Source organism: Triturus cristatus, chromosome 1_2, assembly GCF_964204655.1.
Source record: "Triturus cristatus chromosome 1_2, aTriCri1.1, whole genome shotgun sequence".
NCBI classification, from domain to species: domain Eukaryota; kingdom Metazoa; phylum Chordata; class Amphibia; order Caudata; family Salamandridae; genus Triturus; species Triturus cristatus.
In genome coordinates this window covers 1,027,656,711-1,027,671,904 of record NC_140580.1, presented here as the reverse complement: position 1 = coordinate 1,027,671,904, position 15,194 = coordinate 1,027,656,711, and the positions used below count along the sequence as shown (strand labels likewise).

General features: G+C 48.7%; 1 protein-coding gene across 2 annotated transcripts in view; it reads left to right on the top strand.

Annotated features, from left to right (window-relative positions):
- The first annotated feature begins 2,489 nt into the window (after nucleotides 1-2,489).
- ASTN2 (astrotactin 2) overlaps nucleotides 2,490-15,194 on the top strand; it is a 2,498,474-nt gene continuing 2,485,769 nt past the window's right edge. For both annotated transcript variants that reach the window (XM_085612137.1, XM_085612129.1), the window contains exon 1: nucleotides 2,490-2,900. In XM_085612137.1, coding sequence (XP_085468263.1) covers nucleotides 2,585-2,900 — 316 coding nt within the window. In that variant the 5' untranslated portion in view covers nucleotides 2,490-2,584. The remainder of the gene's footprint in view (nucleotides 2,901-15,194) is intronic.

The window sequence follows — 15,194 nt, the reverse complement described above, 5'->3', positions numbered from 1 at the left end:
CGGCTCTTCCCCAAATGATTTGCTCACCCACCTCTAGCTGAAATGCTATTTATTGAATTGTTAGGGTGCTGTTAATATAAGCTAAGTGTTCCCCAAACAGGAAAAAGATATTGGAGTGGGATGGGAAAAGCAAGTGGAATAAAACACAAAAACCCACCTCCAAATGAATGCCCTCCCTATAAGTAGACTCCAATACAACTCATTTTTTTTTGTCTAGAGTTAATTCTTATTTTAGGTCTTTTTTTCTTTTTAATGCAAGCATATGAAAAACAGTACCTAGTACAGAAAAAGAAAATGAGAGAGAACCATCTCACCCTCTTCCACTAAAACACATAAAACACACAATTTCAAGCATACCACACATCCCATACATACCATCCAAATTTAAAACATATGTTGCACAATGACTTTTCAGCATGGATTCAATATAAATCAATTGGTAATTGTAAATTGTTTGAATGGATACAATTTCCAACGACACGTTCAACAAATTCATATAAAAAGCATTCATGTTGCAAGCAATCTCCCAGACGGACTGACACTCCCGCCGCCTCAAACAGCATGAATTCCTGATATTTCAGGCTTTTTGCGGCAGTGGGAGCATCCGTCCATTCCAACAATTCATGATTAACGTATCAAGGAAAGAACTGACTAAGTGATCTACATTTGCACATTTATTCATGAAGCACTAACAGTGTAGGTTTTCATGTGAAATATTGGGTTTGGATTCTTTATTGACAGAGTCCAGGACATCCCGGCCCGGTCCGTTTGCTCCTTCTAGAGAACCAAAGGACATTTGCCCATTTTTTAGGTCAAGCCTGGCAAGCGCATGCGCTGCTCTGCGAGGAATGCTGTATTAGAGCATGGACTTGAAGCTCCTACCACTCTCCACCCATATTTTTCATTGGCTTGTGTCATTGTCCTTTGTAAATGCTACCTTTTGATTTAATAGGCTTGTTTGCCCCTCCTTAGTACAGCCTTGTCTTCATTTGTAACCTCCCATGAGGACTTGCCTTCTACTTCTTTTATTACACGGTATGTCTTATTTAGTCTGTAAGCACTATTTTCTTTAATGAGTTTTTCCTACTGCAGGCACGACATGCTTTCTTGCAACATTCAGCGTGCCATGCGTGCTTTCACTTTCCAAGCAGCCCGGGACAATGGCGGCTGCTTCTTTGAAATAAATTAGGTCTCACTTTTACAAGACTTTGAGCTATGGACATTGTAAAGGACAATGCCTTTTATATGTTAATGCCTTTTATGTGATAAAAAAAGGCATTGTCATTTACAATGCCAATAGCTTTTTCTCTTGGAAATGCAAGACCTATTGCATTGCAAATGCTTGTCGTTCCCTCTTGTTGGGTTTTAGATTGGATCACAAGCTACAGTTGTGCCCTGAAGAAGGTGTGTAGCTGATCCGCCACGGGACACCGAAACGCGTGTCGGCACCTGTGTTTTTGCTTCTTTCTGACATGGAAGCAAAAGATTATCTGACAGAATAATATGTTACATACCATTCTGTATCTATATTGCTCAGCATTAAAAAATGTCTATTAGTATATGTTAGGCTTGAGAATACACTTATATGTATATGAATTCGTTATTTACCAGATACATACAACCAGAGAGATGTTTTCCTTTTGCACAAAAGAACTTGCTGCTTTCTGAAGCCTACCAATTGATTTACATTGAGTCCATGCTGACGAGGCATTGTACAAAATATTTTACATTTGGATGTTTTGTATGGGATGAATGGTATGCATGAAATGTGTGTGTGTTATGTGATTTAGTAGATGAGGGTGAGACGGTTCTCTTTCATTTTTCTATTTGTGTACTAGGTATTGTTTTTCATATGCTTGCATTAATAAGAAAAAAAATAAAGACTAAAACTATTAAACAATTAGAGACAAAAGAAATGTGTGTTTTTTTAATTCTATTTATAGGGCATTGATTTGGAGGTGGGTTTTGTACTTTATTTGTTAGGGATAAATTGCCTCACACAGGCTTGAGATTTACCACTGTCCGAGATCCTGCGTAGGCTATTTTCTGGCAAAATAGCACCAACAGTTGTTAATACAAAGACAAATAAAAGAAATACATGTAGTTTCCTTGTAGTCCTTTGGGCAGTTTTATGAGAAGTTTTGGTGAAGCAGGGTGGGAGTTGTAGACGGAGCCTGGGATGTAGTTTGAGCAGCAGTGCCTGCTGCGTGAATGCCAGCAGTGTTGGGCAGTAGTCAGAGCAGTTATCTGTGTCTGACCGACGGTGTATGGCACTGGGGAATCAGTCGTTTATACGTCGGAGTTGCCCTAGGGTTGTAGTAATGGTACCTGCTCCCGCTCCTAGGATGCTGTGTCCGAAGGAGGCGGAGCGGGGATGCAGCGAAGGGTGATTGGCCGTTGCCGGGATACAGTGGGTTAATAGGCGTGGCTTTGGGTGTCGCTGGAAGCCGGGGCGGCTATCGGTACTGAGTAGGGGATTCACTCTTCAGCAACGCTGCCGGCGGCAGGAGCAGCTCCAGCTGGTGATCAGTGCGTCCGTCCACGGTGCAGCCAGACTGCTGCTTCGAGGCTCCCTGCCCGCGGCATGGGCCCTCCCGGAGCCACGCTGCTGCCTCTTATCCTTGCCACTCTGCTACCCGTGGCCCCGAGCTCCCCTTCTGCCCCCGCCTGTCGGCTCAAGACGGTGACTGTGTCCACACTGCCCGTGCTGCGGGAGAGCGCGCTAGGATGGGGCGGGGCGCCACCTCCGGGGGTGTCCGGGGCCCCCACTGGTCCGTCAGCCCCAGGGCTTCCCGGTCCCGCTGACTCCCGGCTGCTGCTCTTTGTGCGCAGCGAACTCCCCGGATATATCGCTGTGCAGGACGACCTGGAGAACACGGAGCTTCCGTACTTCACCCTGGGTAAGCGGGTGTCTAAGGACGGAGGGGTGCAGTGTGTGTGCCATGGGAGAGGATGGTCAGACCCAGAGCCCCCTAGTTCCCAGAAGGGGTGGGCATACGGCTGTGCCATTGAGGCGCTATGGAAAGATGCTGAAATACCCCACAAACCTGAGCAGCTTTTCGTCACCCTTTGAAAGGCATGAGAGAGGGTGGACGCATCACCTCAGGGGAAGGCAGCAGACTGGAGGGTCCCAATGTGACAAGCCTGGGCACTTCACCCTTGTGGGCGCGGGGGGGGGGGGGGTGTAAGGGAGTGGAGAAGGCTTAGAAGGGCAGTGGCGTGGGGTTCCAGAGAAGTGACATGATCTGACGAGGGGTGCATTGGGCTGCCTTACTTTGCAGTTGGTAAGGGGTCAGGGAGCACGGATAATGTGAAAGGGTGGACAAGCCACGGGGGCTGCAGGAGAGATCAGTCGATCCACCCGCAGGCCCCGGGGAAGTCCAACTTGTTCCTGGATAAGGCATGGAGGCAGGGCAGGGCGGGGGAAGTGGGCCAGAAAGAATCAGTAGGGGACACCTTAGGCAAGGAGGCAATAGACAAGGTATGGCCCCGAATAAAGGAATAGACTGACACCGAGGACGCCAAGCAAACTTCAATTATTCTGGGTAAAGGGATCCAGTCAGAGCGGGGCTGCAAGAGAAGGAACAGCTGGAAGGCAGCCCTGCACAGGTGCACAGGGATAGGTTGCATGGGGGGGTTGCTATAAAGACAGGATATGATTGGGAGAGACATGGGTGGCAGAGCAGTGCTGGGGAAATGAACAAAACCCGGAGAAGGCCAACCAACTCTTCTTAACCCAGAAAAGGTTTTGGTTAAAGTGTGTTAGTCTGAAGAGGGCAAGTGGAGTGCCCTCAAAGTCTAGGTGGAGACCAAGAGAAGGCAGGACAGTTCTTCTTGAACCTGGTATACTCTTGGACTGGGCATGGAAAGGACTGCTCCGTGAAAAGTCCTGCCAGGGCAGGCACCCACCAGGAGAAGGCGGTGAGTCAGGAGATTAGCTATGTTGGGGCAGGCCCATGGAAGGTACAGAGCTGTGGAGGCCCGACCAGCTCTACTCATACCAGGAAAGGCTGCGCCAGGGTGCAGAAGGGGAGCCTTTGAGAGGGCGAGCCACGGGACCTGCATTGTGTCACGGGTGGGGTATCTCTGAGGGGCATAGAGGAGCATGAGTGCAGCCAGTGGGTGAGGACCAGTGCTAGATAGCCAAACAGTCAGCAGCAGAGGCAGGACTAGAGCAGAGATACAGGCAGCGGTGTGTGGAAACCAGGAACAGTGATGGAGACATTCACGTGACACTAGGCTCACTCTCTTCACTCAGAATGAGGGGCAGCGGGAGGGCGCAAGGTAGGCGAAGAAGCAGGTAGGGCGACTGGTAGTGAGATTGGCAAAGAGTGGGAAGGCTACCCTTCACCGTACATCGAGGGAGAAACGGGGGAGGCAAAACCCTAAATGAGCGGGCCAGACGATTGACCAGAAACCCAGTGCACAGCATGGAATGGACATCTAGGACCGGCACCCTGAGAGACAAGAGGGGCTGTAAGGTTAGTAATCCCTGGCATCCCTAAAAATGGGAGTATGTGGACTTATGGACAGTTAGAGAAGGGATGGGGAGCTTTCATTTTCCACACTTAATAAAGGAGGGAGGACAGTGCTGTAGAGTGAGTGGCGGAGAAAGCAGACACTGAGACACACGAGGAAAGGGTAACTGGCATCAGGGGTGCAATGGATACTGGAAACTGTGGTGGAAAATCCTGTGTGGTTTTAGTGGGCATAGAGTGAAAAGAGAGGGCGTCTGCATTATAGAAATGACAAACCTTCCCATACTCAGCTGGAGTGAATCGAGGAGGCCCAGATAACTTGTGGGTTGTAGCCAGCCCAGTAAGTTAGGAAGTAGGGCTTGTGCGAGGGAGCTGGCCTCAGCCTTCACTGGGCGTGCGAGCGGAGGTGAATCGCCGTAGGGGCATAGCTGGTAGGGATCTACACCAGGGAATTGTTGCCCTTCAGGAGAGAAAGGCGAGGGAAGGCATGTGTGGTTGGTAGACTGACTGTTTCAGATTGCCCCAAGCCTCTTGCGTGACCTAGTGTCAACCCATGCTTCTCTCCCCTCAGTGCCACCTATGTCCACGTGCCCCGTTGGCCCACTGTCCCTACATGCATCTTCCTTTAAGTTCTAAGATAATGCCTTGCACTGGATTTCCCTTCATTGTTAGGGTTTGCAATTATTACAGCCCTCTGGACATGCATAGAAGAGACGGGAAAGGCGTTGAATTATGCTCTTTATGTTGAAAATCGTGAAACCTATTATTACTTTTCTGATGCAGTGTATTGATGATATTGTGTATGCGTTGTGGTGGGGGAGCAGGTGGAACCCCCAAACTCTGTAAAGTTAAGGTTTTATAAGAGAATTCATTACCCACGACAGTGTCTGTGTTTGTCCTTCCCTTCATTAATGGTACTCAGATTGGGTTTAGTGTCACATGAATCAGTCCCATCACTGTGACATGTCAGGGCCTCATCCACTATGGGCCCCCCCCCCCCCCCCCCAAATGGTACCAAGCGTCGATCATTCTGGAACACTCAGGCTGGTGAATCTGGCGACATCTTAGTTTGCGATAGGCGGGGTGAATGTAGCAGTTAGTAGAAGTGTCAAGCGCCTGCCCTCGTCTGGTCAATGAATGGGAGTGTGGCGCATATTATTTTCGGTGGCCGTGTCCTGATATTGGTGACTTCAAACTCAGTTAAGACCGTCTTGGTGCAACAATATACAATGAGGAAGGCCAAGTCCCAACAGGCAACTTGGACAAGGCAAGCACAACTTCCAACTAATGTATAGCAGTTTGACCATATATCATTCAATTCTATTAGTCCCCTATCATACTACATGGCATAAGCGCAAGTGAGTGCACAATCTACATACCATTTCTTCTTGGTGCAAGGTCACTTAGCTTGTTGCATAGTGCACAGTGAGTTGCTTTGGTGATTGGTTTTTAGAGATATAAAATCAGGATTTTAGCTGATAAAAAACATGTGGATATCTAATGGCAGGGACAGGTTTCCAGCCACTTCTTGGCTGACAGGCCACCCAGCTAGTGGGTGGCCGCCAACCGCGGCCCGTGCAGGTAAGAGGGGTAGGGCCGGTGAGGGGGGGATTTCGACGGACGGCGACTAAGGAAAGTTAAATAAATAATGAATTTCCCCCCATCATCGTCCCTCGAAATACCCCCTCACCCTACCTCTTCACCACTCTTACCTGCACGGGCCGCGGATGGTGGCTGCGTGTGTGCACTTTGATATATTTGTGGGGTGAGTTTGTTAAATGTTTGATGGTCTTGAAATGACTAGAGGTCTCATCGCTGCTCGCGTGCTTCTCATCAGCAGGGTACCATGGAGGTCCGGGAGGGATGCTTCTGTTGTGGCATCCAATATGCTGGACACATGCCAATATTTCCTTTCACCAGTGGAGTTGTCATAGGCCTGGAGTCCTTGGAATCCCAATACATGCTTTTATTATAGGGATTGACATTTGCTAGAAGGATTTGAACCCTACAAGGAGTCTCTGATGGTAGAGATTTTCTGATGCTGGGTGTCCGGCCCTTCGGTCAAGCCCCTCTTATCCCGGGGGAGCTATCTGAGATCTTCGCAGAAACTATGTCCTACCCCCGGAACACAGTTGCTGCACAGTTCCCCTTCTACTTACTGGCTGGTGGATGAATGATTGTATTAATGAGGACCCAACCCTTGCACACTGACAAGGACCGTTTGGCACAGGACACAATCCTCTCTGCAGAGCTTAATCAGATCCTCTGTTCCCTAGCCAGGCTCCTGCTCGCTTTCACCTTTGCGCGCAGGCTCCTTTTGAGATCAGCCTGACTCTGTCTATTGATCTGACTTTCCATTTTATGTGTTAGGCCCTTTTTTCCTTTTTGCAAGGTTTGATGTTTGTCTTTTGAACATCTACGTTGGTGGAAGCAAGATTTCAAAGTCACCGTGCGATCGAATGTAGGCGCTGTGTTTGCTGTGCAAGAGGAGTCCCCTGTGGTGGAGATCTGTAATGGACGCGCTGTGTTTGGTGTGCAAGAGTCTCCTGTGGTGGAGAGCTGTAATGTAGGCGCTGTGTTTGGTGTGCAAGAGGAGTCCCCTGTGTCGGAATCTGTAATGTAGGCGCTGTGTTTGGTGTGCAAGAGGAGTCCCCTGTGTCGGAATCTGTAATGTAGGCGCTGTGATTGGTGTGCAAGAGGAGTCCCCTGTGGTGGGATCTGTATTGTAGGCGCTATGTTTGGTGTGCAAGAGGAGTCCCTGTGACGGAATCTGTAATGTAGGCGCTGTGTTTGGTGTGCAAGAGGAGTCCCCTGTGTCGGAATCTGTAATGTAGGCGCTGTGTTTGGTGTGCAAGAGTCCCCTGTGGTGGAGATCTGTAATGTAGGCGCTGTGTTTGCTGTGCAAGAGGAAACCCCTGTGTAAGAGAGATCTGTAATGTAGGCGCTGTGTTTGCTGTGCAAGAGGAAACCCCTGTGTTAGAGAGATCTGGAATGTAGGCGCTGTGTTTTCTGTGCAAGAGGAGTCCTCTGTGGTGGAGATCTGTAAAGTAGGCGCTGTGTTTGGTGTGCAAGAGAAGACCCCTGTGTTGGAGATCTGTAATGTAGGCGCTATGTTTGCCGTGCAAGAGGAAACCCCTGTGTAAGAGAGATCTCTAATGTAGGCGCTGTGTTTGGTGTGCAAGAAGAGTCCCCTGTGGTGGAGATCTATAATGTAGGCGCTATGTTTGGTGTGCAAGAAGTGTGTCGGAATCTGTAATGTATGCGCTGTGATTGCTGTGCAAGAGGAGTCCCCTGCGTCGGAATCTGTAATGTAGGCGCTGTGTTTGGTGTGCAAGAGGAGTCCCCTGTGTCGGAATCTGTAAAGTATGCGCTGTGTTTGGTGTGCAAGAGGAGTCCCCTGTGGTGGAGATCTGTATTGTAGGCGCTATGTTTGGTGTGCAACAGGAGTCCCTGTGACGGAATCTGTAATGTAGGCGCTGTGTTTGGTGTGCAAGAAGAGTCCCCGTGACGGAGATCTGTACACGGGGGATTGCTGCTCCCCTGCCTTGTAGTTTGCATGCCTGTCGGGTGATGGCTGGGTCTGAGAGGCCACGCAGTTAAAGGCCACCACACTACTCAACATCTAGGCCTTCTCACGGGGAGTCCATGTTCACTAAAGTGCCCAAGCGACACTAACAAGAAATTTCTTTGAGACTCCAACTTTGAAAAGGAGGCTTTAAAACCCTCTGCATCTAGACTGCGAAATGCGGGCCTTGCAGATAACACGCTCGACAGGAAGTCACATAAAGTCGGAGATGATGTAAAACTAGCTCCTTTTACACACAAATCACAAAAATAATGACTTGCCGAATTGTTCTAAGACTACTTTTTCACTGTTCTTAACTAGAAATACGTCGCGTTTACACATGTCAGACAGCGCCAACAAGCCTCGAGGCACTAAAGTGGTTTATAAAATACACATGCTAAAAATACGTGTTGGTTTTTAAGCTATTTCTTGAGCAAGGCATTGCCAGTTATTTGACCGAGGGAACAGGGAAGGAGGCATTATATCCTCTAGACTGGACCTAAATGAGCAGGGAAGCGGGCAGAGTGGCCGCGGGTGAAACCGAGAGTGTGTGTGTGGCGCACTGATGTGCGCGTGGTGCCAAACAGCGGAGACTGATCTATGTTGGGAACTCATACTAGCTGAGCTTTCTATGTTTCGTCCTATAAATATAAAACGGACGTGTGGATTTGTAAAGCACAATTTCCCCCACTGGGGCATCTAGACGCAGAATAACTGATGAATATTTTACCCAAATCACTGATACGCTTTTGCTCGACATCGGAAGATTGAAAGGTTTTCCTTGCTCGCTGTGACTTGAACCTGTGACCTTGAAGTCAAACAGACCTGTTTGATTGTATTATGCTTCGACGCTGCATACTGCACATCAAACACGTGTTCACTAAATACACACCCGGTTATTGAAGGCGAAACACTGTCTTCTTTACTTTACTAACATAGCGCACGTTCACCTCCAAAGAGGTATGTTGCGCTGAATAACAGATGGTTATTGTTACCCAATTAAATGGTACTCATTTTATCGACCCCAGAAAGGATGAGTGGACTCGCCGGGATTTGAACCTGTGACCATGAGGTCAAACACAGGTCTCTGCAGTGGATGCATTAGTGCACTGAGCCACCAGGTCAGACTGATACGTATTTTAATGGCTGGTATTGTTTGGCGCTATATAAATAATAAACACAAAGAGGGGGCATTCTGCCCTTGGTTTGCGGGTGAGAGGGCGCCTCGCCATGTGTGTAAGGGGGAGTCGAGATGAGCGTGGGTACGCGTGCAGCAGGGCAGCTTGAAACGGGTGGGCAGGAGACAGGGCAGAGGGTACATGGCGGACCATCTGTAGACAAGACGCAGTAGCGCAGGTAAGTGGAGACTGCGCGTGGGGTGAAGGGGAGAGCGGGTGCCAGACAGTGAATGAACGTGTTATGCAGCAGAGGCATTACGACGAGAGGGGTGGAGAGCGGGCGTCTTTACCTTATGTGGACACGAGACAGACCGAAGACAGGCGTATCTGTCACTGAGGGGTGCACACGAGTTTAAAAAGGGAGCAGGCGGGGTGCACTTAGGTGTTATGGGGAGATGGAGAGCAGGGTAGGGATTGGTGTGGATAGGAGAGGGCAGAATAACTAGGCTTGAGTAAGAGAGACAGCAGAGTGAGCATGCATGGAATAAATGTGCGTGTGATAAAGGCAGGGCAGGCTGATCACGAGTGTGCAGGGCAGGGTAGACTGCGCACTGATGTACAAAGAACTGTGGACAGTCTGAACACAGGTGTGAGAGAGGGGTGTCTGCCCAAGAATGACGTGAGAGCCAGAGAAGCGAGAGCCTGGGTGAAGGTAGTGACTGAGGCAGAAAGATTAGAGGTTGTAAATGTCTGCCAAGGGTAGAGTGGAGTGAAGAGACTGGAGCGCGGAGTGGGAAAGGACTGTAGACAGGTTGTAAATGTGTGCAACGGGAGAGTGAAGCGCAGAGGGCCAAAGCACTGTAGACAGGTTGTAAATGTGTGCAACGGGAGAGTGAAGCACAGAGGGCCAAGCACTGTAGACAGGTTGTAAATGTGTGCAATGCGAGAGTGAAGCGCAGAGTGCCAAAGGACTGTAGACAGGTTGTAAATGTGTGCAATGCGAGAGTGAAGCGCAGAGTGCCAAAGGACTGTAGACAGGTTGTAAATGTGTGCAAAGGGAGAGTGAAGCGCAGAGTGCCAAAGGACTGTAGACAGGTTGTAAATGTGTGCAAAGGGAGAGTGAAGCGCAGAGTGCCAAAGGACTGTAGACAGGCTGTAAATGTGTACAAAGGGATAGTGAAGTGCAGAGGGCCTGAGGACTGTAGACCGGTTGTAAATGTGTGCAAAGGGAGAGTGAAGCGCAGAGGGCCAAAGCACTGTAGACAGGTTGTAATTGTGTGCAACGGGAGAGTGAAGTGCAGAGGGCCTGAGGACTGTAGACAGGTTGTAAATGTGGGCAACTGGAGAGTGAAGCGCAGAGGGCCAAAGCACTGTAGACAGGTTGTAATTGTGTGCAACGGGAGAGTGATGTGCAGATTGCCAAAGGACTGTAGACAGGTTGTAAATGTGTGCAAAGGGAGAGTGAAGTGCAGAGCACTAAAGAACCATAGATAGGTTGTAAATGTGTGCAGTGGGAGAGTGAAGCGCAGAGGGCCAAAGGACTGTAGACAGACTGTAAATGTATGCAAAGGGAGAGTGAAGTGCAAAAGGCCAAAGGACTGTAGACAGGTTGTAAATTTGTGCGAAGGGAGAGTGAAGTGCAGAGGGCCTGAGGACTGTAGACAGGTTGCAAATGTGTGCAAAGGGAGAGTGAAGTGCAGAGCAGGAAAGGACTGTAGACAGGTTGTACATGTGTGCAAAGGGAGAGTGAAGTGCAGAGCAGGAAAGGACTGTAGACAGGTTGTAAATGTGTGCAAAGGGAGAGTGAAGTACAGAGGGCCTGAGGACTGTAGACAGGTTGTAAATGTGTGCAAAGGGAGAGTGAAGTGAAGAGTGCCAAAGGACTGTAGACAGGTTGTAAATGTGTTCAAAGGGAGAGTGAAGCACTGAGTGTGAAAGGACTGTAGTCACATTGTATATGTCTGCAGAGGGAGAGTTAAGCGCAGAGTCTGAAAGGACTGTAGACAGGTTGAAAATATCTGCAAAGGTAGAGTGAAGCACAGAGCACTAAAGGACTGTAGACAGGTTGTAAATGTGTGCAAAGGTAGAGTGAAGCGCAGAGTGTGAAAGGACTGTAGACAGGTTGTAAATGTGTGGAAAGGGAGAGTGAAGCACAAGGGTAAAGGACTGTAGACAGGTTGTAAATGTGAGCAACGGGAGAGTGAAGTGCAGAGAGCAAAAGGCCTGTAGACAGGTTGTAACTGTGTGTAAAGGGAGAGTTAAGCGCAGAGTGTGAAAGGACTGTAGACAGGTTGTAAATGTGTGGAAAGGGAGAGTGAAGCGCAGAGGGCTAAAGGACTGTAGACAGGTTGTAAATGTGTGTAAAGTGAGAGTGAAGAGCAGAGGGCCAAAGGACTGTAGAGAGGTTGTAAATGTGTGCAACGAGAGAGTGAAGCGTAGAGGGCTAAAGGACTATAGACAGGTTGTAAATGTGTGCAATGGGAGAGTGAAGCCAAGAGGGCCAATGGACAGTAGACAGGTTGTAAATGTGCGCAACGGTAGAGTGAAACGCATAGCCTGAAAGGACTGTAGACAGGTTGTAAATGTGTGCAACCGGAGAGTGAAGTGCAGAGCGCTAAAGGACTATAGACAGGTTGTAAATGTGTGCAAAGTGAGAGTGAAGCGCAGAGCGCAAAAGGACTGTAGACAACTTGTAAATATCTGCAAAGTGAGGGGGTGAAGAGTGTGAAAGCATTGTAGACAGGTTATGAAGGTGTTTGAAGGAAGAGTGGAGTGCGGAGTGCGAAACAACTTGTAGATACTGTAGACAGGATGTTAAGATGTATAGGGAGTGAGCTGCATAGTGTCAAAGGACTGTGGACGACTGTAAAGGTGTATAAAGCTGGAGGGGAGCCTCGAGTGAGAAAGGACTGTAGACAGGTTGTGAAGGTGTCTCAGCTGAGAGTGGAGTGCAAACTGCTATGGACCATGCACTGGCTGGAAGGTTCCTGAAGGGAGTGTGGAGGGGAGGGTGCCGAAGGTAAGTAAGTAGGTTGTGAAGGTGGTTGAAAGGGGAGTGGAGCACAGAGTGCCAAAGGGCTGTAAACCATTTGTGAAGGTGTTTCAAGGGAGAGTGGAGTGCAGAGTGCCAAAGGACTGTAGACAGGTTGTAAATATGTGCAAATGTAGAGTGAAGCACAGAGCACTAAAGGACTGTAGACAGGTTGTAAATGTGTGCAAAGGTAGAGTGAAGCGCAGAGGGCTAAAGGACTGTAGACAGGTTGTAAATGTGTGCAACGGGAGAGTGAAGTGCGGAGGGCAAAAGGCCTGTAGACAGGTTGTAAATGTGTGCAAAGGGAGAGTAAAGCCAGAGTGTGAAAGCACTGTAGACAGGTTGTAAATGTGTGGAAAGGGAGAGTGAAGCACAGAGGGCCAAAGGACTGTAGACAGGCTGTAAATGTGTGCAACGGGAGAGTGAAGCGCAGAGGGCTAAAGGACTGTAGACAGGTTGTAAATGTGTGCAACGGGAGAGTGAAGTGCGGAGGGCAAAAGGCCTGTAGACAGGTTGTAAATGTGTGCAAAGGGAGAGTAAAGCCAGAGTGTGAAAGCACTGTAGACAGGTTGTAAATGTGTGGAAAGGGAGAGTGAAGCACAGAGGGCCAAAGGACTGTAGACAGGCTGTAAATGTGAGCAACGGGAGAGTGAAGTGCAGAGAGCAAAAGGCCTGTAGACAGGTTGTAACTGTGTGTAAAGGGAGAGTTAAGCGCAGAGTGTGAAAGGACTGTAGACAGGTTGTAAATGTGTGGAAAGGGAGAGTGAAGCGCAGAGGGCTAAAGGACTGTAGACAGGTTGTAAATGTGTGTAAAGTGAGAGTGAAGAGCAGAGGGCCAAAGGACTGTAGAGAGGTTGTAAATGTGTGCAACGAGAGAGTGAAGCGTAGAGGGCTAAAGGACTATAGACAGGTTGTAAATGTGTGCAATGGGAGAGTGAAGCCAAGAGGGCCAATGGACAGTAGACAGGTTGTAAATGTGCGCAACGGTAGAGTGAAACGCATAGCCTGAAAGGACTGTAGACAGGTTGTAAATGTGTGCAACCGGAGAGTGAAGTGCAGAGCGCTAAAGGACTATAGACAGGTTGTAAATGTGTGCAAAGTGAGAGTGAAGCGCAGAGCGCAAAAGGACTGTAGACAACTTGTAAATATCTGCAAAGTGAGGGGGTGAAGAGTGTGAAAGCATTGTAGACAGGTTATGAAGGTGTTTGAAGGAAGAGTGGAGTGCGGAGTGCGAAACAACTTGTAGATACTGTAGACAGGATGTTAAGATGTATAGGGAGTGAGCTGCATAGTGTCAAAGGACTGTGGACGACTGTAAAGGTGTATAAAGCTGGAGGGGAGCCTCGAGTGAGAAAGGACTGTAGACAGGTTGTGAAGGTGTCTCAGCTGAGAGTGGAGTGCAAACTGCTATGGACCATGCACTGGCTGGAAGGTTCCTGAAGGGAGTGTGGAGGGGAGGGTGCCGAAGGTAAGTAAGTAGGTTGTGAAGGTGGTTGAAAGGGGAGTGGAGCACAGAGTGCCAAAGGGCTGTAGACCACTTGTAAATGTGTGCAAAGGTAGAGTGAAGCGCAGAGGGCTAAAGGACTGTAGACAGGTTGTAAATGTGTGCAACAGGAGAGTGAAGTGCAGAGTGCCAAAGGACTGTAGACAGGTTGTAAATATGTGCAAATGTACAGTGAAGCACAGAGCACTAAAGGACTGTAGACAGGTTGTAAATGTGTGCAAAGGTAGAGTGAAGCGCAGAGGGCTAAAGGACTGTAGACAGGTTGTAAATGTGTGCAACGGGAGAGTGAAGTGCAGAGGGCTAAAGGCCTGTAGACAGGTCGTAAATGTGTGCAAAGGGAGAGTAAAGCCAGAGTGTGAAAGCACTGTAGACAGGTTGTAAATGTGTGGCAAGGGAGAGTGAAGCGCAGAGGGCTAAAGGACTGTAGACAGGTTGTAAATGTGTGTAAAGTGAGAGTGAAGAGCAGAGGGCCAAAGGACTGTAGAGAGGTTGTAAATGTGTGCAACGGGAGAGTGAAGCGCAGAGGGCTAAAGGACTATAGACAGGTTGTAAATGTGTGCAATGGGAGAGTGAAGCCAAGAGGGCCAATGGACTGTAGACAGGTTGTAAATGTGTGCAACGGTAGAGTGAAACGCATAGTCTGAAAGGACTGTAGACAGGTTGTAAATGTGTGCAACCGGAGAGTGAAGTGCAGAGCGCTAAAGGACTATAGACAGGTTGTAAATGTGTGCAAAGTGAGAGTGAAGCGCAGAGCGCGAAAGGACTGTAGACAACTTGTACATATATCTGCAAAGTGAGGGGGTGAAGAGTGTGAAAGCATTGTAGACAGGTTATGAAGGTGTTTGAAGGAAGAGTGGAGTGCGGAGTGCGAAACAACTTGTAGATACTGTAGACAGGTGGTTAAGATGTATAGGGAGTGAGCTGCATAGTGTCAAAGGACTGTGGACGACTGTAAAGGTGTATAAAGCTGGAGGGGAGCCTCGAGTGAGAAAGGACTGTAGACAGGTTGTGAAGGTGTCTCAGCTGAGAGTGGAGTGCAAACTGCTATCGACCATGCACTGGCTGGAAGGTTCCTGAAGGGAGTGTGGAGGGGAGGGTGCCGAAGGAAAGTAAGTAGGTTGTGAAGGTGGTTGAAAGGGGAGTGGAGCACAGAGTGCCAAAGGGCTGTAAACCATTTGTGAAGGTGTTTCAAGGGAGAGTGGAGTGCAGAGTGCCAAAGGACTGTAGACAGGTTGTAAATATGTGCAAATGTAGAGTGAAGCACAGAGCACTAAAGGACTGTAGACAGGTTGTAAATGTGTGCAAAGGTAGAGTGAAGCGCAGAGGGCTAAAGGACTGTAGACAGGTTGTAAATGTGTGCAACGGGAGAGTGAAGTGCGGAGGGCAAAAGGCCTGTAGACAGGTTGTAAATGTGTGCAAAGGGAGAGTAAAGCCAGAGTGTGAAAGCACTGTAGACAGGTTGTAAATGTGTGGAAAGGGAGAGTGAAGCACAGAGGGC